Source organism: Halichoerus grypus, chromosome 1 (assembly GCF_964656455.1).
Source record: "Halichoerus grypus chromosome 1, mHalGry1.hap1.1, whole genome shotgun sequence".
Classification (NCBI taxonomy): Eukaryota; Metazoa; Chordata; class Mammalia; order Carnivora; family Phocidae; genus Halichoerus; species Halichoerus grypus.
The window spans coordinates 141,760,056-141,787,930 of record NC_135712.1 but is presented as its reverse complement, the minus strand read 5'-3'; the positions used below and the strand labels follow the sequence as shown (position 1 = coordinate 141,787,930).

Genomic DNA, 27,875 nt, shown 5'->3' with positions numbered 1-27,875 from the left:
AAGATACTAATGACCAGATAGAGTTCTTCAGAAGAGGTTTTGAGAGAAGCACACATTCTATTAGTTCAGTTGGATTGGAAAGTTCTTTTCTATTTCCCACAGTCCTTCTCCAGGCTCCCACCAAAACACACACAAACATACACACACACACACCCTCATTCTAAGTCAGGGTCCATCGATAAATGCAACCAGATTCCTGTGAACCTTTCTCTAGTAGAATTTATGACCAGTTTATTTTCATATTCCTTAATATACTTAGTTGGTTTATCTCTTTCTTCCCCAATATACTATACGTTCCATGGGGGCAGCACTACACCTATTTACTCCACACTGTATGCCTCAACATGAAACACAACATACAGTGTCTGCCACATAGAGGGTTCTCTATAAATATTGTTTAAATAAAAAAACAAAAGAGGAAAAGAATGAGCTTTTGGAGTTATCTAAGCATCCTGAAGAAAGAGCATTAAGGAAAGGTGGGAGATGATGTTGAAAATAAAGGCTGAAATTCCCAAAGACAAGTTATGCCTTCCTGGCAATTTTATCAAAATCTGGCCTGGAATATTTAACATATTTTTTTAAACATCTTCTTTATTATTTTATTAATTTTTCCTACTGCTGGAATGTAAGTTCCATAATGGAAGGAACCTATTCTATGTTCAGTTTTGTATTCCCAGAATGGTACCTGGCACATGGCAGGTCAGATGGGAAACATGTGATAAATGTTTGCTGAATGAATGAATAAATGAATTAATAAGTGACTCTGGTTTCATTTTTGCAATAAGTTTACTGCTTAAAAGCAATGTAATATTTTTAGTGTTACAGAAAGGAAAGACCGGATAAGGGATATCTACTCTTTCATTGCTATCATTCTTCCAAGGTACAGGCAACAGAAGTATTATTGATTCTACAGGAACTCTTCCAGAAGTTAATTACATACATAATAATTATAATTTAAAGCTCTTGAACTTCTCTTTGGAGGATTCTTAAATCTTTTGAGATTAATAAAATTTAAAACACCCGTTTCCCTAAGGAATCTCCTTAATATTCAAATGCACATATATTTTTATGTAAATATAACCTACATGTTTCTGATTCGTTCATACCTGTAGTATCCTATCACAGTTTTGGTTAGACTTACGTGATAAAGAGAAGCCCACTTTAGGACAAACATGCTTTTCTTGAACAACCAATAAGTAAGTTTTCTAATGAAAGCAATATAAGGAATATCCAATAACTCTCAGACAGTTCCAAATCATGATTTTTGAGGAAGTTTAATTATTCAAAATGAGAAAAAAAACAGTATGTGTCCTTTAATGGATATTCACTGGAGTTTATTAAGTTTAACAAAATCAAGAAGAGAAGATACACCTTAAACAAAAGTATGGTGAGATTTAGTAATTGTCAAATGAATCTAATCTGTATAAGACCAAAAAATAAATGGAGAGAGAAGGAAGGAAAGAAAGATCAATCAGAAAGTAGAGGAATATAAGTAAAAAAAGGACTTTTCTTCTTGCATAATTTTGACTCTGCTAGAAAATCAGTGCTGTAACAATTTATTTCATTTTCTAGAACAGTTGTAAGAAGAAATTGTGCTGGCCAGAACATTTCTCATCATATGCCTGGCCATGTGTAATAGAAATGGACATGATCAAATGACTGGACCATTCTGATTTACGTGGGATTGTCTACATAACTTCGCAAGCAAGCGTGATTGCTGCTAACAGGGCAGCCTTGTTGAACCATGGCAAATCAGAATCGTAAAATATTGGGAACATATTCTAGTCCATCGCAAGAGAAAAAAAACTGAAGCTATGTGCTCCTGCATTAGAAGTTTGTTTCAGGTACAGAATTAAGAGAGTCTTTTGCTTTGTTGTTATTGTTGTTGTTAGAATCACAAAAGAAAAACTTGACAAATTCTTAGGTACTGGTTCAGTTGTCAGTAATTAGATGGTGTAGATTAATGGTTTATATTTGAAACATCGATCCTGTTGTATTACAGATAATATTCCCCTAAAGGGCCCTCTTGCAGATTGGCTGCCAATGCATCAAAACCCTCATCAATTTCAATGAACCTTATTTTTAGAAAAAGACATGAAGGAAAGTTAAATCTTTGAGCCTGCAATCCAATCTGTGAACACTTGTCTAGAATATGGACATACCGGTAGGGTTTCTTAAGAAACTTACTTTAAACTTTCTGTTCTTTTAAAACATCAAATATGAAGGGGAGAAAACCCCGAGGAAAAGCATGTATAAAATCTTCAGGGCATGGGAAAATCCCACAGAAAATAATGTGTTCTTCGGTAATTTAGCTCTCAGATTCCCTCCATGTAGCCTTCTCAAGGGGACCATTTGAGACACTGGAATCCCTGAGTTGCTCTGAACTCATACTTTTATGATCAGTAAAAGTGGTTCTTATTACCAGCATCAACCATAACATTAGAGAAAAATACAGTGGAAAACCTCCAGTGCCAAGGATGGGATAATCCAGCAAAGCCTAAGATAATCTATTCTTGTCAATAAAGCAAAAGAAATAAAAAGCATTGCAGGACCACCAAAAGCCCACCCTATCCAACAAATGGTGGGAACCATCTGGTGGTAATAGTTTTATAGACTTCCTATATTCACAATGACTAACAATGAGATGAATAAATCTAAATAAACACAGGCCTCTTTGGATGTTCCTATGGGCTTGACAAAGTTGCTGATCGCTTCCTTGGTTTGTACCAGGTAGGGGGGTTGCTGTTGTGCTTTTCAAATTTTGTTGCTCTTCTTCACACTGGATTGGTGGCTATAGAGGAAAGGTGATTTTGTGAAAAGTATCTTCCCTAAATGTTATGCAGAATTGAAATGAAACAGTTTTGCATGAATATATATGGACAATTTTTCAAACCTTTATATCAACCTCTAAACTTTAGTGGGAATTCGATTAAATGACCTCTATGATCTCTTTGAATTTAAAGTATCTATCTCTATTTTCCAATTTATTACTATAGTCAGTTCCCTAAATGGAAACATCAGGTGCATATGCTCTGGTTGATTCAAAAAGGCATATGTAATATAATACATAATTAGCCTTAAAATTATAGGTGTAAGCAAAATTATAATTAGGTTGCTAAATAATCTTGCTTGCAAGGGGCATAAGCAAGCACTTGATATAGTGTACATAAAATTAGTACACTTAATATAATGTCATCTTATGCATATTATTTCCTATTCCTAAGTTTAAGAGCTATTGCATAGATCGAGCATGGTAATGACGAGTTAAAAGTAAATGGATTGCTGGAAGCCTATTTATTCTCTCCAATGGGAATGAATGACTCTGCGGTCTATCACTGCCCCTGCTGTATGCCAAAACTGTATTTCAAGTTACATATTGAAAATCTCTATCTGGCTCCACAAATTCAACATGCCCAAAAGAAATTCCATGCACCTGATATTGAACTTATTCCTTCTCTTACACATACTAATTCAGTTTAAGGATATGACCTTCTACCCAGCCTTCTGTTAGAGTCAGATTTGGCCCATGCATCCTTCCTAACCTTTCTCTTCCTCTTCCTCAATTTTTCCATTTCATCTCCTTCATGCCTTTCATTCTTTCTCCTCTTATTCTAACTTATACCAGGTATCTTAACAGTGTTCAGCCTTTTCTTTTTTTTTTTTTTTTGTTTGGTATCATATAAATGCAACTTTGAACATCCTCATATAAACATATATTTGTATTACATGTATAGGTCAGTGTTTTGGCTAAATAATATCTACAGTGGAGATCAGCACATGTGGACAGAAATATGTACATGGTACCCATCCATGCATATATACATACATACATGCATCAGTCCATGCAATGTAAAATATAAACTATTCCTTGAAATAAATTCCATATATGTATTTCAGAAAGTTAAAAATAATTTGGAGCATGACATTAGAATCTAAGGATTTATACATGTACCATGTAACACAAACTTAGCATCATGATGACTTTCAGTATTGATTAAAAATACTTGAGATATAAGACTAAAGAGATAAAAAGCTTTATAGGAAAATAAGGATCAGTTTTCAATACACACCACTGTTATGCAGGACTGGTTCTAATGTGCATTGATTAAAAACTCTTTAAGGATAACTCTTTGATAAAAGCTCTCTCTTCTGTATGGACGTTTTAAGATTATTGTTCAGAACTCAAGTTGATAATTAGGCTGATTTCCTCTGTACTAAATGAGAATTAAAAAAAAAAAAGAACACAATATTCTTTAGAACATGGTTAAGGATTAATCCTCTTTCTTGAAAAACGCTTTAAGGTTTCCCAGTTTGTTCCTAGGTTCCATGTTGTGCAATGAAATTATACTTAAGTGATGTAAAAAGGGACAAGCACCACGTGAATTTTTTAAAAAAGTATTATACATAAGCAGTGTGATGTCAACTGAGATCCTTGCACGTCCTCGCTGCCAAATTCAGCAGGAAGGTAAAATTTCTCTTCTCTGCTGATGATATGGTTCTGCCAGCTGAATGTGTTGAGTAATTACTGTAAGATATAATGGCTTGATATTTGCTATATCTGAAACCAAATCACCGATTTATGAGGATATTATTTAAAGTTTTCATAGTCCATACAAAATGGTCCTATTTTATTGGCTCAGTTTACTACCAATGAGTATATTTTACACCTGACTCATCTTGGCAACAGATGAGGCTTTAGCACTGCTAACAATCATGAATACTTCATGAACCATTGAGTGATGATGGCCAGTTAGTCTCACACCTATCACCAATATTTTAGATGAAATTCGCCCTTCAAACACTCCCAAAGCACAGAATGACAGGCTCTCCATTGAGTACATGTTCAGGCTCTTCTGAAAGACATTCTTGAGTCTTCTGGCACAAACTTCAGGCAATCTTGCAACCCCCTTCATTAAAGAGGTACAATAGCCTCTATCTGGATGATACTGTAGGTCAGATGGATGATATTCATAAAACCATGGCTGGGACTAGGAAATTTAAAAGGCCAAATAAGCTTAATGCTAACCATTGGATTTACTAAGTGGCATTGTTATATTAAGCTAGGTCATGAGAAACTTACGTATCCAAAGAATATTAACTTAGCTACACTGGACATTTCATTACAAAATTGAAAGTTAACATTTGTTTGTTTTTTGCTGAGAGTTAAGAAATGATCACAAGAGAAAAAATATCTCCCTGTATGTATAACTGCTACCTAAGACATTAGGAATGGAAATTTTTTTTCCCCTAGGATATAGCAACAACAACAACAACAAAAATCCTCTCCTGACCATCTGCTGCTTCCTTCTATCAGAGAATGAAAAATATAACACATTTTTTTTTCTTTTTAACCATTTTGGCCTTGGCTTCTGAAAACTCAAGACAAAATTTCAATATTCCATTGTAGTAAACTACCCATTGACAGTCTAAGCTCTTAATAAATTTATCTCCTCTGCTCTGTGACATTTGTTCCTTCTTCCTTAATTTAACTGTCTTTTTGAGTATTCCATTGTAGTAAACTACCCATCGACAGTCTAAGTTTTTAATAAATTTATTTCCTCTGCTCTGTGACATTTGTTCCTTCTTCCTTAATTTAACTGTCTTTTTGAGTGTGTCTTTAGTCATAAGGAATCTCAGCTTCTTTCTAAGAGTGGGCAGGGTGCAAATCCTTATTATCCATTCTCCTAGGGCCTGAAGGGGGTGTATATCTCTTTTTTATTCAAATGAATATCAATATTAAAAAAAAAAAGAATGCTGGTAGAAAATTAGGTCACACAGGAAATAGAAGAACTGAACTTGTTCAGATCTCAAACTGCAAGTTTCTAAATTTGTTCTTTTATTCCATCTATGGAAAGTGTTTTCCTACATCATCGTAAAACAAGGGTTACTGCTTATCCTAACAAGTAGATCTGATTTTTCATATTTTTAACAAGGAAAAGAAGATAGAGAAGAGACAGGCAAGAATAATGTTCACTACTTTTGCCTGTATTGATCAACCATGGATAATAACAGCATAAATATATTACAAGCACTGCATTCTGGAGCTTCATAAGGAATGTTCAAGAGCTTGCCAACCCTTTTCAGACTTCCCAAAAAGTGGGTGAGAGCAGAGATGAGGAAACACATGTACCTGGTAAAAAACAGTTGCTTCAGCTTATATAAGCAAATCGGCAACTAAAAAGCGATTAGAATTCTACATTATGAGTGCAAAAGAAATTTTCTTAAGTTGTTTCAACCTTACTGATTGTCAATGACAAGATTTAATGATCAAATATACAAAACCAAATTTGACGTCAGCATCACTTTCCCTTAAATGTTGTTCAAAGAAGATGCACACTTTTGCCTTCCTTAGAAACCTTTGTCAGCATCCTTGTCTAACAGCACCTGCATGCTTGCTGTGTCTCAAGGTTTGCCAATGCAGAAATAGCCTATGAATAATAGCCTATCGACAAATATTTATTTAGTACCTATTCTGTGCAAGGGACAAAGTAAAAAGGGAGAGATATTGTGAATTATATGTAATACACTTTCAAACAATAAAATTATACTCTAGTTGGCAAGGAAGAATTAGTCCTATGCCCCAGAATAAGATACCTATTATCTATCTATGTATGGATCATCTATTCCTCTATCTATCAATCCACCCATACATCTATTTATCTGCTTATGTGAATATAACCTGATTAATTTGTGGGGTTTTTTGTATGATTAACAAATTATCTCTTAAAGTTATTCCTAAAGAGGAAATTTTAAAATTTCCTCTTCTAAGATGATATTGTTGGAAAATGCCTTCCAAAGTGATTCCATTGCAGTAAAAAAAAAAAAAAAAAAAAGTGTCACATAGACATATAAGAGGGTTCTGGTATTTTTTCTTAAAGTGTCAGCTCTCTTACTTTATTGCTTGAATAGATTAACAATGAAGGATTTGGTAACAGTCAAGTGATGAGACACTAAGCATTCTTGGGGCTCTCGGAGGATGGGGATCCCATTTCCAGCTGGGGTGCTCAGAGAACTGGGCTTACGTCAACCCAGTGCAGCGATTGTAATGATTATTTTATGACACCCAAGTGCTGTTAAAAACCCAGAAATGAACCCACAACTATATGGTTAATTAATCTTTGACAAAGCAGGGAGAATATCCAGTGGAAAAAGACAGTCTCTTCAATAAATGGTGTTGAGAAAACTGGACAGCAAAATGCAGAAGAATGAAACTGGACCACTTTCTTACACCAAACACAAAAATCAATTCAAAATGGATTAAATACCTAAATGTGAGATCTGAAACCATAAAAATTCTAGAAAAGAACACGGACAGTAACCTCTTTCACATCGGCCATCGCAACTTCTTTCTAGATATATCTCCCGAAGCAAGGGAAACAAAAGCAAAAATAAGCTATCAGGCCTTCATCAAAATAAGAAGCTTCTGCACAGCGAAGGAAACAATCAACAAAACTAAAAGGCAATCTACAAAGGGGAGAAGATATTTGCAAATGGCATATCTGATAAAGGGTTAGTATCCAAAAATATATAAAGAACTTATAAAACGCAACAACCCCCAAATGAATATTCCAATTAAAAATGGACAGAAGACATGAAAACACATTTCTCTGAAGAAGACATACAGATGGCCAAAAGACACATGAAAAGATGCTCAACATAACTTATCATCAGGGAAATACAAATCAAAAGTATAATAAGATATCACCTCACACCTGTCTGAACGGCTCAAATCAACAACACAAGAAAGAACAAGTGTTGGTGAGGATGTGGAGAAAGGGAAACCCTCTTGCATTGTTGGTGGGAATGCAAACTGGTGCAGCCACACTGGAAAATATAATGGATGTTCCTCAAAAAGTTAAAAATAGAGCTCCCCTATGATCTAGCAATTGAACTACTAGGTATTTACCCAAAGAATACAAAAATGTGAATTCAAAGGTATACATGCACCCTAATGCTTACAGCAGCATTATCCACAATAGCCAAATTATGGAAACAGACTTAAGAGTCCATACACTGATGAATGGATAAAGAAAAAAATATATATACAATGGAATATAGCTCAGCCATAAAAAAAGAATAAAATCTTGTCATTTGCAACAACATGGATGGAGGTAGAGAGTATAATGCTAAGTGAAATAAGTCAGTCAGAGAAATACAATATGATTTCACTCATATGTGGAATTTAAGAATCAAAACAAATGAGCAAAGGGAAAAAAAGTGAAAAGAGACAGGCCGATCAAGAAACAGACTTAAATCTAGAGAACAAATTGCTGGTTACCAGAGGGGAGGTGGGTTGGGGGGATGGGTGAAATAGGTGATGGGGATTCAGGAGTGTACTTGTAATAGCACCAGGTGATGTATGGTATTGAATCACTATATTGTACACCTGAAACTAATATTACACTATATGATAATTAAGTGGAACTTAAATAAAAACATAAAAAAGAGGAAAAAAAATGCCCTGAATATTTCATTCAATTCTGAGTGGAGAGATTGTGAAGGAGTACATTGGATGTTAGATGTGGGCAGTTCTCTAGAAGATGCCATGTTGGATGGGGGGGTGGGCAACAGCTCTAGTTCATCATTAAGCGACACCTTCTGTGTCATACTATTGAAGGGCACACAGATGCCATGCTTGTGACAGGAGCATCATTAGAGGTACCAGGTAACCTATACCTTGCCCTCTCAGATGCTCACCAGATGTAACGCATGATATATACACCAAAGAATGGCTGAAAGCTAGTATTTGCTTTGCTTAAAACACCCATCCTGCCTGACATCCAACACTTGTCTGCCTGAAAAACTCCTTTATTCTTCAAAACCAAGTTCAGGAGTTACCTCCTCTGAGAAGCTGTCCTTATTCTCTACTCCCTGACACAAAGAATAACTCCCTCCTTTTTACTATTTCTATACTTTGCACATACTTTCATTGCTACCCATAGCTGAATATATTACAAATATTGGTTATCTGACAGGACTTTGATCAAGGGGGAAGAAAATTATATTAAAACAGGGATGTAAAATGTAAATTTAAGCCCTACCTTTGGTAAATACTCCTCTTAAGCAGTAGAAGAAAAAAAGTTTGAGGGCACTTTACTGGTATTTGTGTTAGTATTTTGAAAAATATTACTGTAAATTGTATAATTTTTGACATTTGTTACAAAAATAAAGTAATTTTTTCAAGGTATACCTGATTAGATCATATACATATATGCAATATATATTACCACCCCCAACTCTGGCACATTCCAATTGGTTGCCTAACAAAATCCAAGCTCATCAACACTGTTAACCATGATCCTGAATTATAAACATAGCACTGGGGTAGAAATAACTAGCTTCTTAGGTTCCAGCTAAAGTTAACCTTTAAAGCAAAATAGTGTCCCAATAACATTCTGAGAGGCAAGAACTAATGAATAATATCTTTTGATATTTAAAAGTACTCTCAGTATTTGAACCCATTCATGACCATTTCTTAATGAATATCTACATATTTTATGTAACTGCTAAGGTTTTAAGTATGAATGGACATTTTATTCCAATGTATTATGAAAGAACAAATAGTTTCATAGACTATTTGTGGCCTTATTCTCAATCCTTCAGTGATTTCCTAAGTAGTTTCTGTTGCCCTGGCAACATTTATAAAATAAATGATTTACCCTATCTCTATATGATTGTGTTGCCCTGGTAACTTGCTGTTATCTAGTCTGACATGGATTTTATTTTAGCTGTGTGCTTGCTTTCTCTAGAAATAATCCATAGAAAATAAGCCTTCACCAGATTAGATACTTAACATTGTGTTTCCATTGAATTATATTTAATATGCTAATAGCTATTAAGGATATAATGTTGTCAGTATTCTTACAAAGGAACTGGGAAATTCTGGTTTCCTGATGATGCGGCGATGAAGAAATTCTAAGTCCTATCTAAGGACACATTGGGGTCATGCACGATTGAAACTTCTTCTCTTAGAGGCTGTGTGAGTCTCATGTTCAGAAGGCTGTGCCTGCAGTTCTAAAAAAGTAATACATTATTCCACAAACTATTCTTTCCTTTTAAAGGCCTGTAGTAAAATAATAGAAAACCACATGCCAAAGACAGGTCACAAGCACACATTTGGATTTCAAAAGATTCTGGATTCATCGGTTACTCTAGTCACTCCTGTGCATAGGAGGCAGGGATATTGGATATCAGGCAATGTTCTCTCCAAGAAGCTTTCAGAAGCTCTACTTGAAAGATGACCATTACCTCCAAAATTATTTCTATGGATAGAAAATGATTTGATGTACAGAGGCTTTGTATAATGACATTTTCATAATGCAAAAAAATTAAAATTTTTTCCATTCATGATTGATTCATCTATTACTTCACTGGAAATTATGACTTTTTAACATACCTTAGTGACATAATTTAGTCTTTCTCCAATGTAAACCTAAACTCTAGACAATAGCACTGGGACCATAAAACTAATAAAAAATGTGTAGCAAAATGTGCCAGACTGACAAATAAAAAGTTGTTCTTCAACAGACTACAATTTACCTTTCCAATCAAATCTTTCCCTTATTCCCTAATACAAACCCTTCACTTAATGCAGGCTATCTGCCTCTTGGCCCTTTGGAATAACGTGAAACTCACCCCCCAATATTTTTGTGTTATTTTCACCTGAAATGCCCTCTTTCTTTTCCTTTAACCTCATAAACACCACCCATCCTTTAAATTTATGTCTTTGTTCCTCCCTGTCCTTATCTGTCATTTTCAGTGTTGTATAATTGCTAACCTTAATACCTTTTCCGCTGATTTTTTTTAAATTTAAATTCAATTAGCCAACATATAGTACATCATTAGTTTTGATATAATGTTCAGCGATTCATCAGTTATGCATAACACCCAGAACCCTCTTACACTGTTGGTAGGAATGCAAGCTGGTACAGCCACTCTGGAAAACAGTATGGAGGTTCCTCAAGAAGTTAAAAATAGAGCTACTCTACGACTCTGCTGCAGATTTTTAATTATATCATCCTAAGTATATAAAACATATCCACAATTAGATTGTATGCTTTAGGGTGGATTCTTCCTTCTTCTCCTTCCTCATTTCCAAAAATACCTAAAAGAATATTCTGTACATGTTTAATGCTTAAGAATATTTGTTCCTACATTATATGTTAAAAAAAAAAAGAAGACAGTAGGAAAGGAAAAATGAAGGGGGGGGAATCGGAGGGGGAGACGAACCATGAGAGACTATGGACTCTGAGAAACAAACTGAGGGTTCTAGAGTGGAAGGAGGTGGGGGTATGGGTTAGCCTGGTGATGGGTATTAAAGAGGGCCCGTACTGAATGGAGCACTGGGTGTTATACACAAACAATGAATCATGGAACACTACATCAAAAACTAATGATGTAATGTATGGTGATTAACATAACATAATAAAATTAAAGAAATGTAAAAAAAAAAAAGAATATTTGTTCCTATTTGTTGATTTTTTTCTCATTGTATTCAAGGTTCTCAATCTCCGAAAACACAGAGTCAATGAATGGTACAGCTAGGGCCCAGTGAAAGAAAAACTTAGCCAAGTGAGCATTCTGTATTCAAGTATTTCTCAAATTTCACCACAATGAGGGTCATATAAAAACTCCAAATAGTCTTAAAAATTGCAAGTTATTGATCTGCAACATGCTAATGTCTGAAAATTTCTTATTACACTATTGGTGACTGATTATTTTTAATTTGCACAATATTTAATTTAACATATATATGTCCTAAAACATCAACATGGAATAACTAACAATGTCAATTTGATTAAGACCATGCCATTTCAAAATACAATTGTTTTGATCATTTAGCAACTAAACTGTCAACTATGTAACAATCTGATAGAGCACTTCATGATTATTCATGATGTTCATAAGCCCTAAATGCAATATAGTTTTAGTCTCCTGAGAACATCTCTGATAGGAGTAATAAATTATTTTTTTAATTGGTTTGGTGGAATAAATATGTCTCTTCCCCAAAACCAAGATAGTTTCACATTTGACTTCTTTTAAATCTTTAAAAGTAGCTATACATAATGATACTTAAAATTGTTCCAGAATTTAGAGTAATAGAATCATTCCAAATTATTTTTATAAAGCCCTTATAATTCTGATATTCAAATCTGACAAAAATTTACACCTAAAATATTATAACACTTAATAATTTCATTAATAAAGACTGATGCCAAAATAATAAATAAAAGTTAATAAATAGAATTGAGAAGTATGGTTCTAAGATGGCTTCATCATGACCAAAAGGAGTTTATTATAGAATGGTTCCACCTTAAGAAATATTTACTGAAATTAGTTAAATAAAATTAATTACAAATACATTAATAAAGTGAAATTGATAAAATAATTTTAAAAGCAATATTTTCCCAAAAGAACTTTGATTAAATTCAATATTTACATTAAAAAAACAAACACTTTATAGTGGCATTCTCATTAAGATAAAGAATCAATCAAAGAATATACTGCAATACAATTGGGTGAAAAAAGGATTGTGAAATATAAATAATTGAAATGAGGTGGGAAATGAAATTATTTTGATGGCTTCGGAAACCCGAGAATCAATGAAATTGTCTACTGGAAATAACAGAAAAAATCAGAAAAATGGTTGGCTATAAAATCATTTCATATATGGGGCAGATAAACCTTCTTAAAGGTGGAACACTCTGCAAAGTACCTAACCATAAACACAAGAGAATAAAAAACCTGCTAGATTAAAAGAGACTTAAAGGACACAATAACCAGATAAAATATGTGGTCATTAATTGTTTCCTTATTCGGGTAATCTAGTTTTAATAAAGGCATTTTTTTTTATTGTTGAGAAAATTTAATTAGGGAAGATAAAAATTCATTGGCATGGGAAAGAGTAAATTATTAGCTGAAAATTGTACTTTAAGAATAGCATGTATTGTGTGATCTCTTTTAGTGAAAGATAACACATACATAAATGTGTGTGTGTGTATGTGCATGTATAGATTAGATGAGTAAGGAGATACAAATATTGATACAGACAGAGGTCTGAAAAGATATATTATTAAATATTAACTGGAATAATCTCTGGGTAAGAGAAAATTGGTGTTTTGATATTCTATAAAATAGAATATTTCATTCATTCATATGTTCTAAGTTTCAACAATGCTTTTGAATAACTAAAAGATGTTTTTAATTTAAATTTCTAATATTAGTATGCAAAAATGGATTATTTTTCTATACACCAAAGTGATCAATAAGAAAATATCATTAAAATTTTCATAAGTATAATAATAACAAAAATATTAAAATGCCAAATAAAACATTTGAGAAATGTAAAGAGCATATATGGAGGAAAATTTACTTCTCTATTAAGGGACTCAAAAGACATAAAATAATTCTTGATTAAACAGTATGTTACTAAACAAAAATGAGTCAAAGAAGAAATTAAAAGAGAAGTAAAAAAAATCTTGAGACCAATGAAAATGGAAATACAGCATTCCAAAACTTATGAAATGCAACAAAAGTAATTTAAAAGGGAAGTTCATAAAGATAAATGCCTACACTAAGAAAAAAGAAAGAGCTCACATAAACAACCTAACCTTGAACCACAAGGAAGTAGAAAAAGAACAAACAAAGGCCAAAGTTTGTAGAAGGAAAAAAAGTAACAAGAAAATCAGAGCAGAAATAAATGAAATAGAAACAAAACAACAGAAAAGATCAAAGAAGTAAGATCTGGTTTTTTGAACAGATAAGCAAAATAGACAAACCTTTAGCTAGACAAATCAAGAAAAAAAAAAAAGAGAGGATTCAAACAAAATTAGAAATGAAAGGGAAAGATTACAATTGATACCACACAAATACAAAGGATCATAAGAGACTACTATGATCAATTACGCACACAAAAAATTGGACAACCAAAAAGAAATGATAAATTCCTAGAAACATTCAACCTATGAAAACTGAATCATCAAGAAATAGAAATTTGAATGACCATTTACTAGTAAGGAGATTGGATCAGTAATCAAAAGCCTCCCGACAAACAAAAGTCCAGGACCACATGACTTCATCAGTGAATTCTACCACACATTTAAAGAAGAATTAATACCAATCTTTCCTAAACTCTTCCAAAAATGAGAAGATGAAAGAGTACTTCCAAACTTATTTTACAAGGCCAGTATTACCCTGATATGACAGCAGACAAGGACACTACAAGAAAAGGAAATATAGACCATATCCTTGATGAACACAGATTCAAAAATTCCTAACAAAGTATTAGCCAAATCTAACAACATATTAAAAGGATCATACACCATGATCAAGTGGGATTTATTTTAGAGATGCAAATACAAGGATGGTTCAACATTTTCAAATTAATCAATGTGATACATCACATTAACAAAATAGGTATCAAAATCAGATGATCATCTCAACAAATGCAGAAAAAGTATTTGATAAAATTTATTATCCAGCCATGATAAAACCTCTCAACAAACTAGGTTTAGAGGAAATGCACCTCAACGTAATAAAGGCCATATATAAGAAAGCCACAGCTAACATTATACTTAACAGTGAAAAGCTTTCAGGAATAAGAAAAGAATGCTCACTCTCATCACTTTTATTCAACATAGTACTGAAAGTCCTAGCTAGAGCAATTAGGCAATAAAAAGAAATAAAAGGCATCCAAATTAGAAAGGAAGATGTAAAACTCTCTATTTGCTAATGGCTTGATGAATATATAAAACTCTAAAGACTCTACCAAAAACTCTTAGGACTAATAAACAAATTCAGTAGAGTTGCAGTATACAAAATCAATATATAAAAATCAGTTGCATTTCTATACACTAACAACAAACTATCAGAAAGAGAAATTAAGAAAACAATTCCATTTACAACTTCATCAAAAATAATAATTTCACCTAGGAGTAAATTTAACCAGGGATGAAATAAATCGAAGAAGACACAAATAAATGGCATGTTATTCCATGATCATGAATTGGAAGAATTAATATTGTTAAAATGCCCATACTACTGAAAGCAATCTACAGATTCAATGCAATCCCTATCAAAATTCCAACAGCATTTTTTATAGAAATAGAGGGAATAATTCTAAAATTTGTACAGAAACACAAAGGACCCTGAATAGCCAAAGCAATCTTGACCAAAAAGAATAAAGCTGTAGACATATACTTCCTTATTTCAAACTATATTACAAAGCTATAGTAATTAAAACAGTATGGGATTGGCATAAAAAGAGATACATAGACCAATAGAACAGATTAGAGAACCCAGAAATAAACCCATCACTATATGGTCAATTAATTTACAACAAAGTTGTCAAGAATATACAATGGGGAATAGTCTTCAATAAATAATGTTACAAAAACTGGATAGCCACATGCAACAAAAATGAAACTGCATCCCTATCTTATACCATACACAAAAATCAACCCAAATTAGATTAAGACTTGAACAGAAGACCTGAAACTGTAAAACTCTTAGAAGAAAACATAAGGGGTAAGCTCCCTGACCTTGGTCTTGGAAATGACTTTTTGGATTTGACACCAAAATAGAGGCACAAAAGCAAAAATAAATAAGTAGGATTCCATCAAACTAAAAAGCTTCTGCATAAAAAAGGAAAACATCAACAAAATGAAAAGGCAACTTATAGAATGGGGAGAAATATTTACAAATCATATATCTGATAAGGGGTTAATATCCAAAATATGTAAAGAACTCATACAACCTCAGTAGTGAAAAACCAAACAATCTGATTTTTAAAATGGGCAGAACAACTGAATGGGTATTTTTCCATGGAAGAATACAAATGTCCAGCAGGCACATGAAAAGGTGCTCGACATCTCTAATCATCAGGGAAATGAAAATCAAAACATAATGAGATATCACTTCATTCCTGTCAGAATGACTATTATGAAAAAGACAAGAGATAACAAGTGTTAGCGAGAATGTAGAGAAAGGAAACCCTTGTGCCCTGTTGATGGAAAGTAAATTGATGCAGCTATTATGGAAAACAGTATGAAGATTCCTCAAAAAATAAAAATTAGAACTGCATATGATCCAGGAATCCCACTTATGGTATATATTCAAGGAAATGAAAGCAGGATCCCAAAGAGATATCTGCACTCCCATGTTCATTACAGTATTGCACAACATCACAATAGCCAAGATATGGAAACAACCCAAGTGTCTGTCTATGGATGAAGGGGTAAAGTTGTTGTATATACATACAATGGAATATTATCCATCCATAAGAAGGAAGGAAATCCTGCCATTTGTGACAACATGGATGTAACTTGAGGGCATCATACTAAGTGAAATAAGCCTGGCAATGAAAGACAAATATTGCACGGTATCACTAATATGTGAAATCTAAAAGGAATAAATACATCAATCAATCAAACAACCCAAACTCAGAAACACAGAATAGAAAAGTAGTGTTTGCCAGGGATTGGGGGGGGGGGGGAGGTTGGGGAAAATAGGGAGAGGTTGGTAAAAGAGTACAAACTTCCAGCTATAAGATGAATGAAGTCTGAGGATCTAAGTAAATCATGAGGACTATAGGTAATAACACTATATTATATAATTGAAATTTGCTGAGAGAATGAACTAAAATGCTTTCTCTCTAACACACACACACACACACGCACACACACAAGATAAATATGTGAGATAATGGATATGTTAATTACCTAGACGGTGAGAGTCCTTCCATAATGTATATATGTATCAAATCACAACAACACTTACTTTATGTGTCTCACAATTTTATTTGTCAATTTTATCTCAATAAAGCTAGGGGAGAAAGTAAAAAAATCTTGAGTAAATGGAAGGACTTATTTTCTTTTTAGAAAAATTCATTGTACATATGTCATATTTTTATATTTCTCATTAGTTAATATATAAATTCAAAGTGATCTCTATCAAAATTTAAGTGGACTTTTTTAACTTGACAAACTGCTACTAAAATTAATTTGGAAATATAAAATAGCTAGAAAAGTTCTTGAGAAACAAAAAACTAGCTAGAAAAATTCTTGAGAAACAACAACAAAAAATAATGTTGGGGATTAAGTCCTGTCAGATATATATGGGATTATGAAGTGATAATTAAAATACTAGAGTAATGGTCAAAAAGTAGATCAACAGAACAGAATTGATTCCAGAAATATACCAGATATAAAGAGAGTTATTGTATGATTAAAATTGAAATAAAATTTTACATCAGTGGAGAAAATATAGATCATTTATACGGCAGAAGTTGTTATGACAACTGGTTGCCCATTTGGGGAAAAAACTTGGACCATAATCTCATACCATATTGCAAAATAAACTCCAAAAGTAACAAAACTTGAAAATAAAACTTACTATAAACACAATAATAAAACCTATGGTGATACAATGTTTTATGTCAATTATATCTCAATTTAAAAAAAGGTATTGGGCGCCTGGGTGGCTCAGTTGGTTAAGCGACTGCCTTCGGCTCAGGTCATGATCCTGGAGTCCCGGGATCGAGTCCCGCATCGGGCTCCCTGCTCGGCGGGGAGTCTGCTTCTCCCTCTGACTCTCTTCCCTCTCATGCTCTCTGTCTCTCATTCTCTCTCTCTCAAATAATAAATAAATAAAATCTTAAAAAAAAAATATTTAAAAAAAAAAAGGTGGGCGCCTGGGTGGCTCAGTTGGTTGAGCGACTGCCTTCGGCTCAGGTCATGATCCTGGAGTCCCTGGATCGAGTCCCGCATCCGGCTCCCTGCTCAGCGGGGAGTCTGCTTCTCCCGCTGACCCTCCTCCCTCTCATGCTCTCTGTCTCTCATTCTCTCTCAAATAAATAAATAAATAAATCTTTAAAAAAAAAAAAAAAAAAAGGTATTAAACTCAAAAACACCAAAGTAACAACAAAAAACAGTAAACAAAGACATAGGGTGTTTTATCATTTATTTTTAACCTATAGTGTTTTAAATCTTATATTTAATAAGGTATTTCACACGGGAGTCCAGATGCTCTAAAGCAGGGGATGCCAAAACACAGCCTATAAACCAAATGTGGCCCTCACCTGTTTCTGGAAATAAAGTTTCTTGAAACTCCGCCATGCCAAGTCATTTATGGACTGTCTATGGCTGCTTTCACTCTCCAACCACAGCACTGCCTAGGTGTGAGAGAGACCATACGGCTCACAAAACTGACAATATTTATGCTTGGATCTTTACAGAAAAAGTTCGGTGATCCTTGCTCTAAAGGGAAAAACTGGTAAATACTAAACACATAATACTAAATACTAAAGTCCTGCATGATGAACACCAAAACATTAAATTAAAAGGAAACAGAAAACATCTAAATTGTCTATAACAATGTTAACTAATTGCTATAACAGCTTTTAAAAAAATAGGAGATCAACACCCCAAAAGAGAAATGAGCAAAACACATGAACTTGGAGCTCCGAGGGGGGAAAAAATTAGCCAATAAACATGAAAAGCAACTCAACTCGTCTAGGACTCAGAGAAATAATAGTAAAACATCAGCAAAATACTGTTCACTATTTATCACATTAACAAAATATTTGAAACTTGAGAATGCCCAGTGTTAATTGAGGCCATGGAGAAATAGACACTCTCACTTGAAGTGCAATTTGATATACTTTTTGTACCAGCAATTTATCCTACAGATATTTTCTCACAAGTGCTCAATATTACAGTCTTGAGTTTATGAGCAAGTACTAGAAGCAGCTTAAAGAACTGTGACTAGGAAATTTGTTAAATGCCTTTTGGTGCATTTATATAATGGCATATTGTGAAGTGTTAAAAAAAATGACTTAGATCTATATGTGATTCATGAAATGACATCCAATACATTCTATTATTGGGAAAAAGTAAGGCAAGCAGCAATACAGTATTTGTAGAGCAATCTTGTAATAGATGTTAAAAATACATATACGTTTACACACAAGTACATACAGACTTCCGTATGCATAAAAAATTGACTGGATGTGACATAAAAATTTATTTACTAGGTTTATTTCTGGAGAGTAGAATTGGTAAGTGAAGGGGTCCTAAGTGGAAAGTCCTTTATGCTCTATGCACTTATGAATTATGAGCCTTGAGTTTCATTGTTTAATGGGGTTTTTTTAGATTACTATTGAAAACTTATTGTAGAACTTTGAAGTTATATTTAACAATGGAAAGCCAGCACTACCTTTTTTTTTTTTTTTTTTTTTTTACAGTAGTCAAGGTCTAAGAGGCTTTCTGTGGAAATGGTTTTGTTCACATTCACTTTACCCCAGCAGTATATTTAAAAGGAGGTGATGCTCTAAAGAAGATGCTTCTCCTAAGGTTATTCTCATTCATTTGAATTATCTTCCAGTAGAAATAGTATAAATAGGTTAGAGTCACTGTCGTTTTGTTTTTGCTATGTAGTTAAAAAAAGATTTGGCCTGTAGATATATATTTACCAAGTCAACTCCTTTGATAGCCAAAGCATTTTGACTTTATTACTTTGCTAATGAAACTATGAGATTTAAGGATTTTTGCTCAGCTCAAGCGTTGAAGTAAAAGGATAATATCTGAAAAACCTTGCTTTCTGACCAGAATTCAAATGATTTCAATATTCTTTCCACATTAGGTGATGGGCTTTTACAGAAAACACACCTATAAATTTGTAGGATACAACCTCTAAAACTAAGCCTCTAGGCCTTGTCTGTTTCCTGATAAGGAATGACCAAATCAAATGTTCTGGAGCTTTCCTGAACAGCCTTGTTGTAGAGGGGGAGTTTATATTTACTCTTTAGCTATAAACTTAAAGTTTATTAATCATAAAAGTCGTAATTTAACCATGCATGGCAACAAACCATCCAATGATTCAATAGGGCATCTTGCATTTCTTAGACTACTGTAATTAGATAACTGATTTGTAATTAAGTAAAAATGAAAGCTGACCTTTCTCCTTGAGATAATATAATGCTAACCATATGAAGAACAGAAGATTTATGATTCAAATGAGGCTAAATATAATTTAAGGGAATAGGACTATGCTTCTTCTTGGGAACTATCATCTTTTCGCCTTGTCAGCACAGATTTAACAAAATATCCAATGTATTGCAACACAAGAATTTCAATTGTGCATTCATATAAGATCCCAATGTAACATGATGCTATGCAGAGTAGATATTTGGTGCAATCCATCATCTATTAAAATTCTGTCAGTGTGATGGGGAATTTCAAAGTACAGTACAGAAGTCTGCATTGAGAAGGTGCAATGAATAACCGATTGCACTGACAAAAGTCAGCATTTTTGCTTCCTCACAGCAAAAAGTGAGTTCCTAAAGTCATCTAACAGTTCTCTCTCCTCAGTGTCTGTTCAGGGGAACAGTGACAAAGTGTGAACAGAAATGTTCTTACTGTCCTAAGCGGGATTTGACAACTTTCCAGGGGACCTGATAAGGTCCCAGAGTCCACTAACTGACAGAGAACTGTTTTCTTGCACAAATACCAGGATGATAGTTATAACGCAGTCAAGGAGAATTTATCCCCTCTTCCTTAATAGTGAAAAGCCTCAGTCGGTTAAGTGTGGGACTCTTGATTTCGGCTCAGGTCATGATCTCGGGGTGGTGAGATGGAGTGTCGTGTGGGGCTCCGTACTGGGTGTGTAGCCTGCTTAAGATTCTCTCTCTCTCCCTCTCCCCCTCACAACCCTCTCTCCCTCTATTAAAAAAAAAAAAAAAAAGTGAAAAGCCTCTCAGAATCTTTTTCTAAATCTACAAAGTATAATACAACACAACTCAAAATTAAATCTCTAAAGAAACAAACTTAAATGGCACACTTCAACTTTAGGCTTACTATTTCTGTTCTCTCGTCCCTTGCCTACTTCTTTTCCTTCTTCCCATCATTTCATTTCTCTCTTGCTAATCCTTACCTGTCTCCTCCCCCCACCCCCATTTTAACCATTCATCTACCCTGGTAAAGACCAGAGGCAGAGTGTTCTACTTTAAGACTTTCCTGAAGTCTCTTTGGATACAAGCCCGGTTGAAATCTTGGAGTCCTTTGAGTCAGGCCTGAAAGAAAACCTGAAGGGCTTCTGGCTCCAGTGTAGGAGTCAGTGTGCATTCACAGTGATGGGGAAGAAACATGTTTACACTTCGAGCTTATACATGAGATTTTCTCAAAATGGCGGGAGAGAAAACATGAGAGAGGAGAACAGTTGTAAGCAAATCAGAATTATGGGCAATGTATTCGAGATATGTAGATAGTGTACACCTTGAATTTATTTGTAAAGTAGGTTCCAATTACTAACATAAAGGAGGTACCCAATAGGCCTTTTTTTCCTGGCTTAGGTATTGAATGGTTTAGTAAGTAAATGAAAAATGTACCAGTCTAAGCAATTTGTCTTATTTATAGCCATAGGGCTATCTCCAAAAACTCATTAGCAAAGTAAGTTAAATAAATAGTACAGATGGGGTAGAAAGAGGTGATTATTGCTTATTCTCAACTTTCTTCTATACCAACTCTCATGTTATATAATTGGGCTAATCTCAAGTATAATGTTCGGTGTACTCATATAACTAAGTAATAATAATAGTAATTTGCTGAGTGTTTGCTATTTGCCAGGCTCAATTTTAGGAGATTTAATACCTTATTTCCTTTAATGAAGAAAGTGCATAATTATTTAGGCATTAGTATGTGTATATTACAGATGAGGAAACTGTGACTCAGAAAGTTTAATTGCCCAGAGTTGCATAACAGAAAGGTTTCCTGTCTCAAAGAGCCTAACCAATGACTCATGCCATTAATCATCACGTCATTCATTCATTCTTCTCAGATCCAGGTATTTGTTTTATCTGTCTTAGATTGCTTAAGTATTTTTGTATTTTATCATTTATTATTTATTTTGTATTTTAATCATACAGCGATTAATTTAACTCCCATTTTGATGATGAAATTAAGACTGGTTGGGTAAGGTTATTTATGCAATATAGACAACTAGCAAGACTGTTTCAGGGAAAAGATTGATGGCACAAACTCTGTTTCCATGACACTGTTTAGCCAATTATTCCATGTTAAAGACAACAAAGTGGTGGGTGGCCCAGGCATTCCTTTTTCCAGGAATCTGCCCCAGCCACAAATATTGTATTTTAAACCGAGTAACCTAAACTCAAACATGATGCACTGTCTAGTCACAGGAAGTGAGTGATAAGATATCAGTGAGCAGTAGCCATAGCAAGGAATATCCAAGGGGATAAATTAACACACACACACACACACACACACACACATACACACACACGCACAGAGCTATTGCTGGAGAAAGATGTATGAGAAATAATACATCCAAAAATGGGGCTGAAGCCATGCTGGGGTAGAGGAGGAGAGGAAGAAAAATTTTGCTAATGTCCTGAGTGACAGTTGAAGTAAAGACACATATAAACATCTTCCCTTCTGCTCACAGTTTTAGAAGTACTGGTAGAATCTTACATATTTTGACATCTGGGAAAATATTTGGATTTTTGCAGATGTGCATTCCCTTTGGCCACGATGAGATGATCTGTCACCTCGGTGTGACGACTAAGCTATCATTAGTGCCCTGGATATGAAGATATTATTTTTTATAAGGTATTTTTTCCCTTCTAGAAAGTCTCCACTTTAGAACTTGGCCGAACTTCTCTTTCCCTGTGTCGGCTCAGTCTGTGCTATATATTGGCTTGGCAGTGTATATTGTATTTTATCTCATGACCTGGATATGAAAGTGTAGCCTGGATTCATTGTATGTTGATATGATTTACAGAACATAGACCACAGGAACTCAGGAAGCCCCCGAAGTGTGTAAATAAGAGTAAATAGAGGAATTTGAAAAATATGGTCTAAAGTTCTGTGTTCTAAGCTATATATATTTCATTCTTTAAATAAAAAACAATCTAAACATTAAGAGCAATGCGGAATGTTCCTTCTTTTAAAAAAAAAATGGACAAAGCTCAAATATGAAAACCAGGTGTTATGATCCTTTGACTCCAAGAAATGGATGCCTCTGAATTTAGTTCCCTGGTCTTTAATGTGTGCTAACTTATTGATATCTAGCTTTTAAATGGGTTAAAATGTAGCATTCCTTTTTCCTTGTACAACTAATACATTCTATAGTAAGAAGGATAATGTCAATAATAATGTATAGCATGTCATACTTTAAAAACTGTTTTCACATATGCTCTCATTTGATCCTTCCAATAGCCCCATTAATATAGCGACAGAAAAGGAAACAAAGGCACAGATGTGAGCATGCTCAGGAGAGTAGTCCACAGACCTCGTCACATGACTTTCTGTCTAGTTCTCTACCCCCCTGCTTCCCATTCTCACGAATATATATTGCTATTGAAATCACTCGATCTTATACTTCTACAGAGCTAGAAAACCTGGAAAACCTAGACAAAGATAAATGGAATCATTAGCCTTCAGTCTAGATTCTAATGAAATATGTAATATTTTCCCTTGGGATTTAAATAATATTGTGCCACAAAATGGGAAATATAGCAAGTAGAAAATAGAGTTTGAATATTTTTAGAAGAGATTTTCCACTAAAGAAAAAAAGAGAATGGCTCTAGTTATTTAACCTAAAAAAAAAGTATCTAGCAACCTTGCTTTCTATCTATATATATCTTCATCTATTAGTACACAACTATCTTCATGTTTCAAATATATTGCTTTGAGTCAACGCTTGGGCATGATACTAAAAATTGCCCCAAAGCACATCCAACTGCATCCAAAGAGAATAAGCATTACAGGAGAAGTAAAATAGACTTTCTCCCTATAAGTGGATTTAACTGTCCAGAGTTCAGAATTCCTGCATGAAGTAGAAATTTCCCATTCATAACAAATGGTAGACATCAGCTTAGGAGGTTGACTGCTATTTCCTCCAAAGTTTGTTCTCTCTCTGTCTCATCTCTCTCTCTCTCATCTCTCTCTTTCTCTTTCTTTCACCTCTCTCTCTTTCTCTCTAACTCTACCACCTATCTATTGTACATGCTTTTGTAGAATTTCAGGAACAGCTTTTCATCTGGAAAATATGGCTGCCTGAAAGAGGTATGGAATATAACAAAAGCTTTACCCCAAAGCTTCTATGCATTACAAAAGCTTGCACTTGGATAATAGAAATATTTAGCCTCAGGTGACTGAGAACACTTACTGTTGGTTGCATAACGTATGGCGGATGAGGCATCCATGAAGTACTCTGGACCTATGCATCAAACAGCATTTATTAGCACAAAGCAATCACAGAGAGAACTTGGTTCTTGCGTTCAGTGGAGTCACACTAGGTCATAAGAAAGTGGAGTCCATCTGACTTTATAGCTAATTAGTGCTCAGAACTAAGGATAGAAAGGAAATTCTTGGACCTGGTTAATTTGGTCCCCAAAACATGGTAAAATGTAAGCAAATTCCTACTTCACCGGTGCTGGCTGCAGTGCCCACATGGACCAGGCTGGGCCTTGGAGCATAATTTGAGGTTGGTGCCAGAGGCTAGAGTCTTAGGAAGCCTCAGGGACCTGCTAGTTAGAGGTCAACTCCCAGGGTAGAAGTAAGTAACGAAGAGTTGACAGCTAAGGCTTCCTCTTTTTCTGTCATTGGTTCTAATTTCAAATTCTCAAGTGATCCCATCTTGGAAATAAGTCCAAGTGGCCAAAGTTGGGGGAAGAAGTAAAGAGATCAATCAGAAATTTGGGGGAATGATTTGGGTTAAACTCAAGCAAGTTTGTGATTTTTTTTCTTTCATGGTAATCGGTATGGCAAATAAAAATGAGAATTTGGGCCAACCAACTGTTCAGAAATGTGCCTTGTCAGCCAAATGAGAAAGTCAGCTTGTAAGGGCTGATTGTCACACAGAGAACCCTGAACACTTTGTTTTGAATACGCTCATACTAACAAAATCGCCAATGCACTTTAGGTTAAAAAAGAAAGTGGTGAAAGGCGAGAATCAACAACAGAGGAAATTGCTCTGATTCCTTTTTTGAAAAAAAGGAGCTAGAGTTAAGTTCCACTTATGAGCCCTCCCAAGTGAAATCACTTTTCTGTGGATATTTTATTCATGTCACCAAAGTGCTCTACACTGGGGCTCATTGGGTGGTCTTGGCTGAAACATAGGCCTGGATTTTTTTAAAAATGCGTAAAAAAAACACACACATACCAAAAAAACACAAAAACACACGTTACAACCAGGCAGGCCTGCAGCAAGAACGAAAACGGAACAGCACCTGCACGTAGCCTCATGGGTCCCAAGGAAAGGCAATTAACAAATCATCCATTCTGAGACCCTCAAATGCAATCCACATGAAAGTCTATTCAGTTCACCCACCGACATGTATCAAGAACCTAAGTGCAGAAAAAGAATGAAAATGATCTGCTTCAGGGGGAATCATTTAAGGAAAAATGTATATAGTCTCAAGTTTGATCCTCTGACAGCTGGGACATCCTGAAATGAATTATGTAATGGTTGAATAAGGTGAAACTTCACTGAATTAGTAGCAATTAGTGACATTACAGTTTTACCCATCGTAAAACATCCACCCCCACCATCTGCAAAATACAGAGAAACACATGCATGCACGCACGTACACTCTCTCTCACTCTTTCTCTCTCCAAAGTTGGGAAAAGTGACACTAGGCACCCTCTATATGTAGCATCTATAGGCACTGTCTAATTAGAATTAGAAGAATTGTCTGAAGAACAATATGAGGTAAAGAGGAGCAGGGAGTAATAGCACATTCGATAACTCAAAGGCATAAGACAAGGAGTATTTTTTGAGGGAGAAGTATGACTATTTTAATCCACCTGTGTACTTAGAATTGACTGGCTACAACACCTGCTTTAGGACACACATTGAGTCTTGGCTTTTTTTGTTTTTCGACATGTGGAAACCCGTGAGGTCTCTTTTGACCTCTTCGGGACTGAGAATGAAGTAAGAGCAGGAAGCAGGAATAACGTTTTACCACTTTGAGAGTCCTCCCTATTTCTTGGGGAAAATGATTTAACATCTGTCCATGTAAACATACATGGACACACAGGAAAACTGTGACAAAATGAGAAGACAATGATAAAATATCCTGGAGTGAGTGAGGGGAATGCCCGACGTGTGCTTGTAGAGAAGACACAACAGGGAACGTGACAACCCAAATAACCGACAACCACCAAAGTAGGTTCTCAGTGGCAAGAAGGCTGCACTAATTAATGTTGGCTGGAAAGGAGCATAATCATAAAAACTCAGCCGGAAGAATGAAGAACACAGTGGACTTTAGTACTCAGTCAAATAGATGCAAACAAGCCCTTCACAGTGTGGGCTAAAACTTGAGTATTATTACATGAAGATGTGACTGATGTGTTTGAGGATAATTAAAAAATATTCTACTGTGTCCCTTTTGCCTCGAGATAGTCTATCATTGGCCAGAAAGACCTCTCCTCAGGTGCAGGTAAATCGGACATACCTGGTATGTGGAGACAGGGGAAGCAGCAATGAATGGCGTGATAGATGTCTGTGGAATCATGCGGTTGGTTGCAATACTGTACGGTGAAGAATAAAATCTGCAAACAGAAAACAAAAAAAAGACGATTCATGAAGCTGCTGCATGCCTGGCTGCTAATCAAATGCTACCAAGCACCTCTGGGAAAGACAGAGTCCATCCTCGTGTTTTTCCACCAACTGTGAACAGGAGCATCCAGGAGATTTATAGCATTTGATGCCACTAAGAGAAATAAATCGTTCTGAACAAAATGACAACTTTGAGTCATCTTATAAAATTGGCTGCACAAAATCTCTTATGCCAGGTGAGTGTAATAGGATGTTTAACCAACAGGGGCAGAAAAGCCATGAGCATTATTTTTTTCTTCGTTTTTCTTTTCTTCTTTTTTTTTAGGCAATGCTAAAGCTCTTTGAGGGAAAGGCAAAATGATAGCAACAAGCTTTATATAGGTGGCCAATGTTACGTGTACACAAATTGCATTTATCTCTTCATTTAAGAGAATAGGGTCAGCTCCTAGAGAGTTTCTATATGATTTGTGCTAGGCAGAAGTCCGTGGACTCTAAGCTAAATATTTTCTTCCTGAAAAGAGGAGGAAGTGGATAATTTGTGATTTGTGTCTAGCTGGGGATAGGAGTATTTTCTGGATTCAATCAAGGAGATTCTCGAGCTCTGTGATATGTACTCCTGTAGACTCAGTGAAAAGCACTGAGTTTCTGAGTCTTTCAGAGCCCTTCGTCGAACAATTATAAAATGATACTGGGCAAGATCAGGGTTTCACAAATCAGATCTTTCTACAGATCTTTCAAAGGGCAGCTTCTAGGTACTTAAATCACTGACACAGCCATCTATGCTCACACTATACCTTATAGAGTTCACAAGCTACCCAATGCTCAAATTTGTCAGATTTTCAAATCATGTTTCTTCCCTCCTGTCTCACTGGTAAGTAAAAGGCCAGAGTGGCCAGCCACAGAATGGAAAAAACCAGGTTGCCTTTGATGGATTGCTTCACTGATGTGAGGATAGATTGGGAAAATGGGTTTCAGTGGTAACAAAATCATAATTTCACTTTGCTGTACTCTTAGCAAAAATCAACTACTACTTTTGATTTTTTTTTTAATAGCATCACTGAAGTTGGAGTTTGGGGGTCAAAAACTTCACCCCTCAGAGGTCACTGATATTTTGAATAGAGACTCTCATGGGTTACCATTCTAAAGAAGCATTCTACAAAGACTACCCCTGAATGTAGGAGAACTAGATTTCAAGGTTTCCAGGATTCAACGAGGGAAATTCTTTAATCTTAGAGTCTGAAAAATCTTCAAGCAGGGATTGGGGGACTGTAGTCTTAAATTTACTTTATCTAGCTCTC

General features: G+C 34.9%; 1 protein-coding gene across 21 annotated transcripts in view; it reads right to left on the bottom strand.

The window, feature by feature from the left end:
• Positions 1-27,875, bottom strand: part of RBMS3 (RNA binding motif single stranded interacting protein 3) — a 1,332,425-nt gene that overhangs the window by 83,716 nt on the left and 1,220,834 nt on the right. For 9 of the 21 annotated variants that reach the window (XM_078072638.1, XM_078072646.1, XM_078072641.1 and 6 more), the window contains 2 exons: positions 26,474-26,570; positions 24,184-24,234 (listed from right to left, as the gene is read on the bottom strand). In XM_078072638.1, coding sequence (XP_077928764.1) covers positions 24,184-24,234; positions 26,474-26,570 — 148 coding nt within the window. Of the gene's footprint in view, positions 1-1,878; positions 2,792-18,076; positions 18,170-24,183; positions 24,235-26,473; positions 26,571-27,875 lie in introns of those variants that run through there. The other 12 variants (XM_078072625.1, XM_078072633.1, XM_078072632.1 and 9 more) reach the window with 3 other exon arrangements.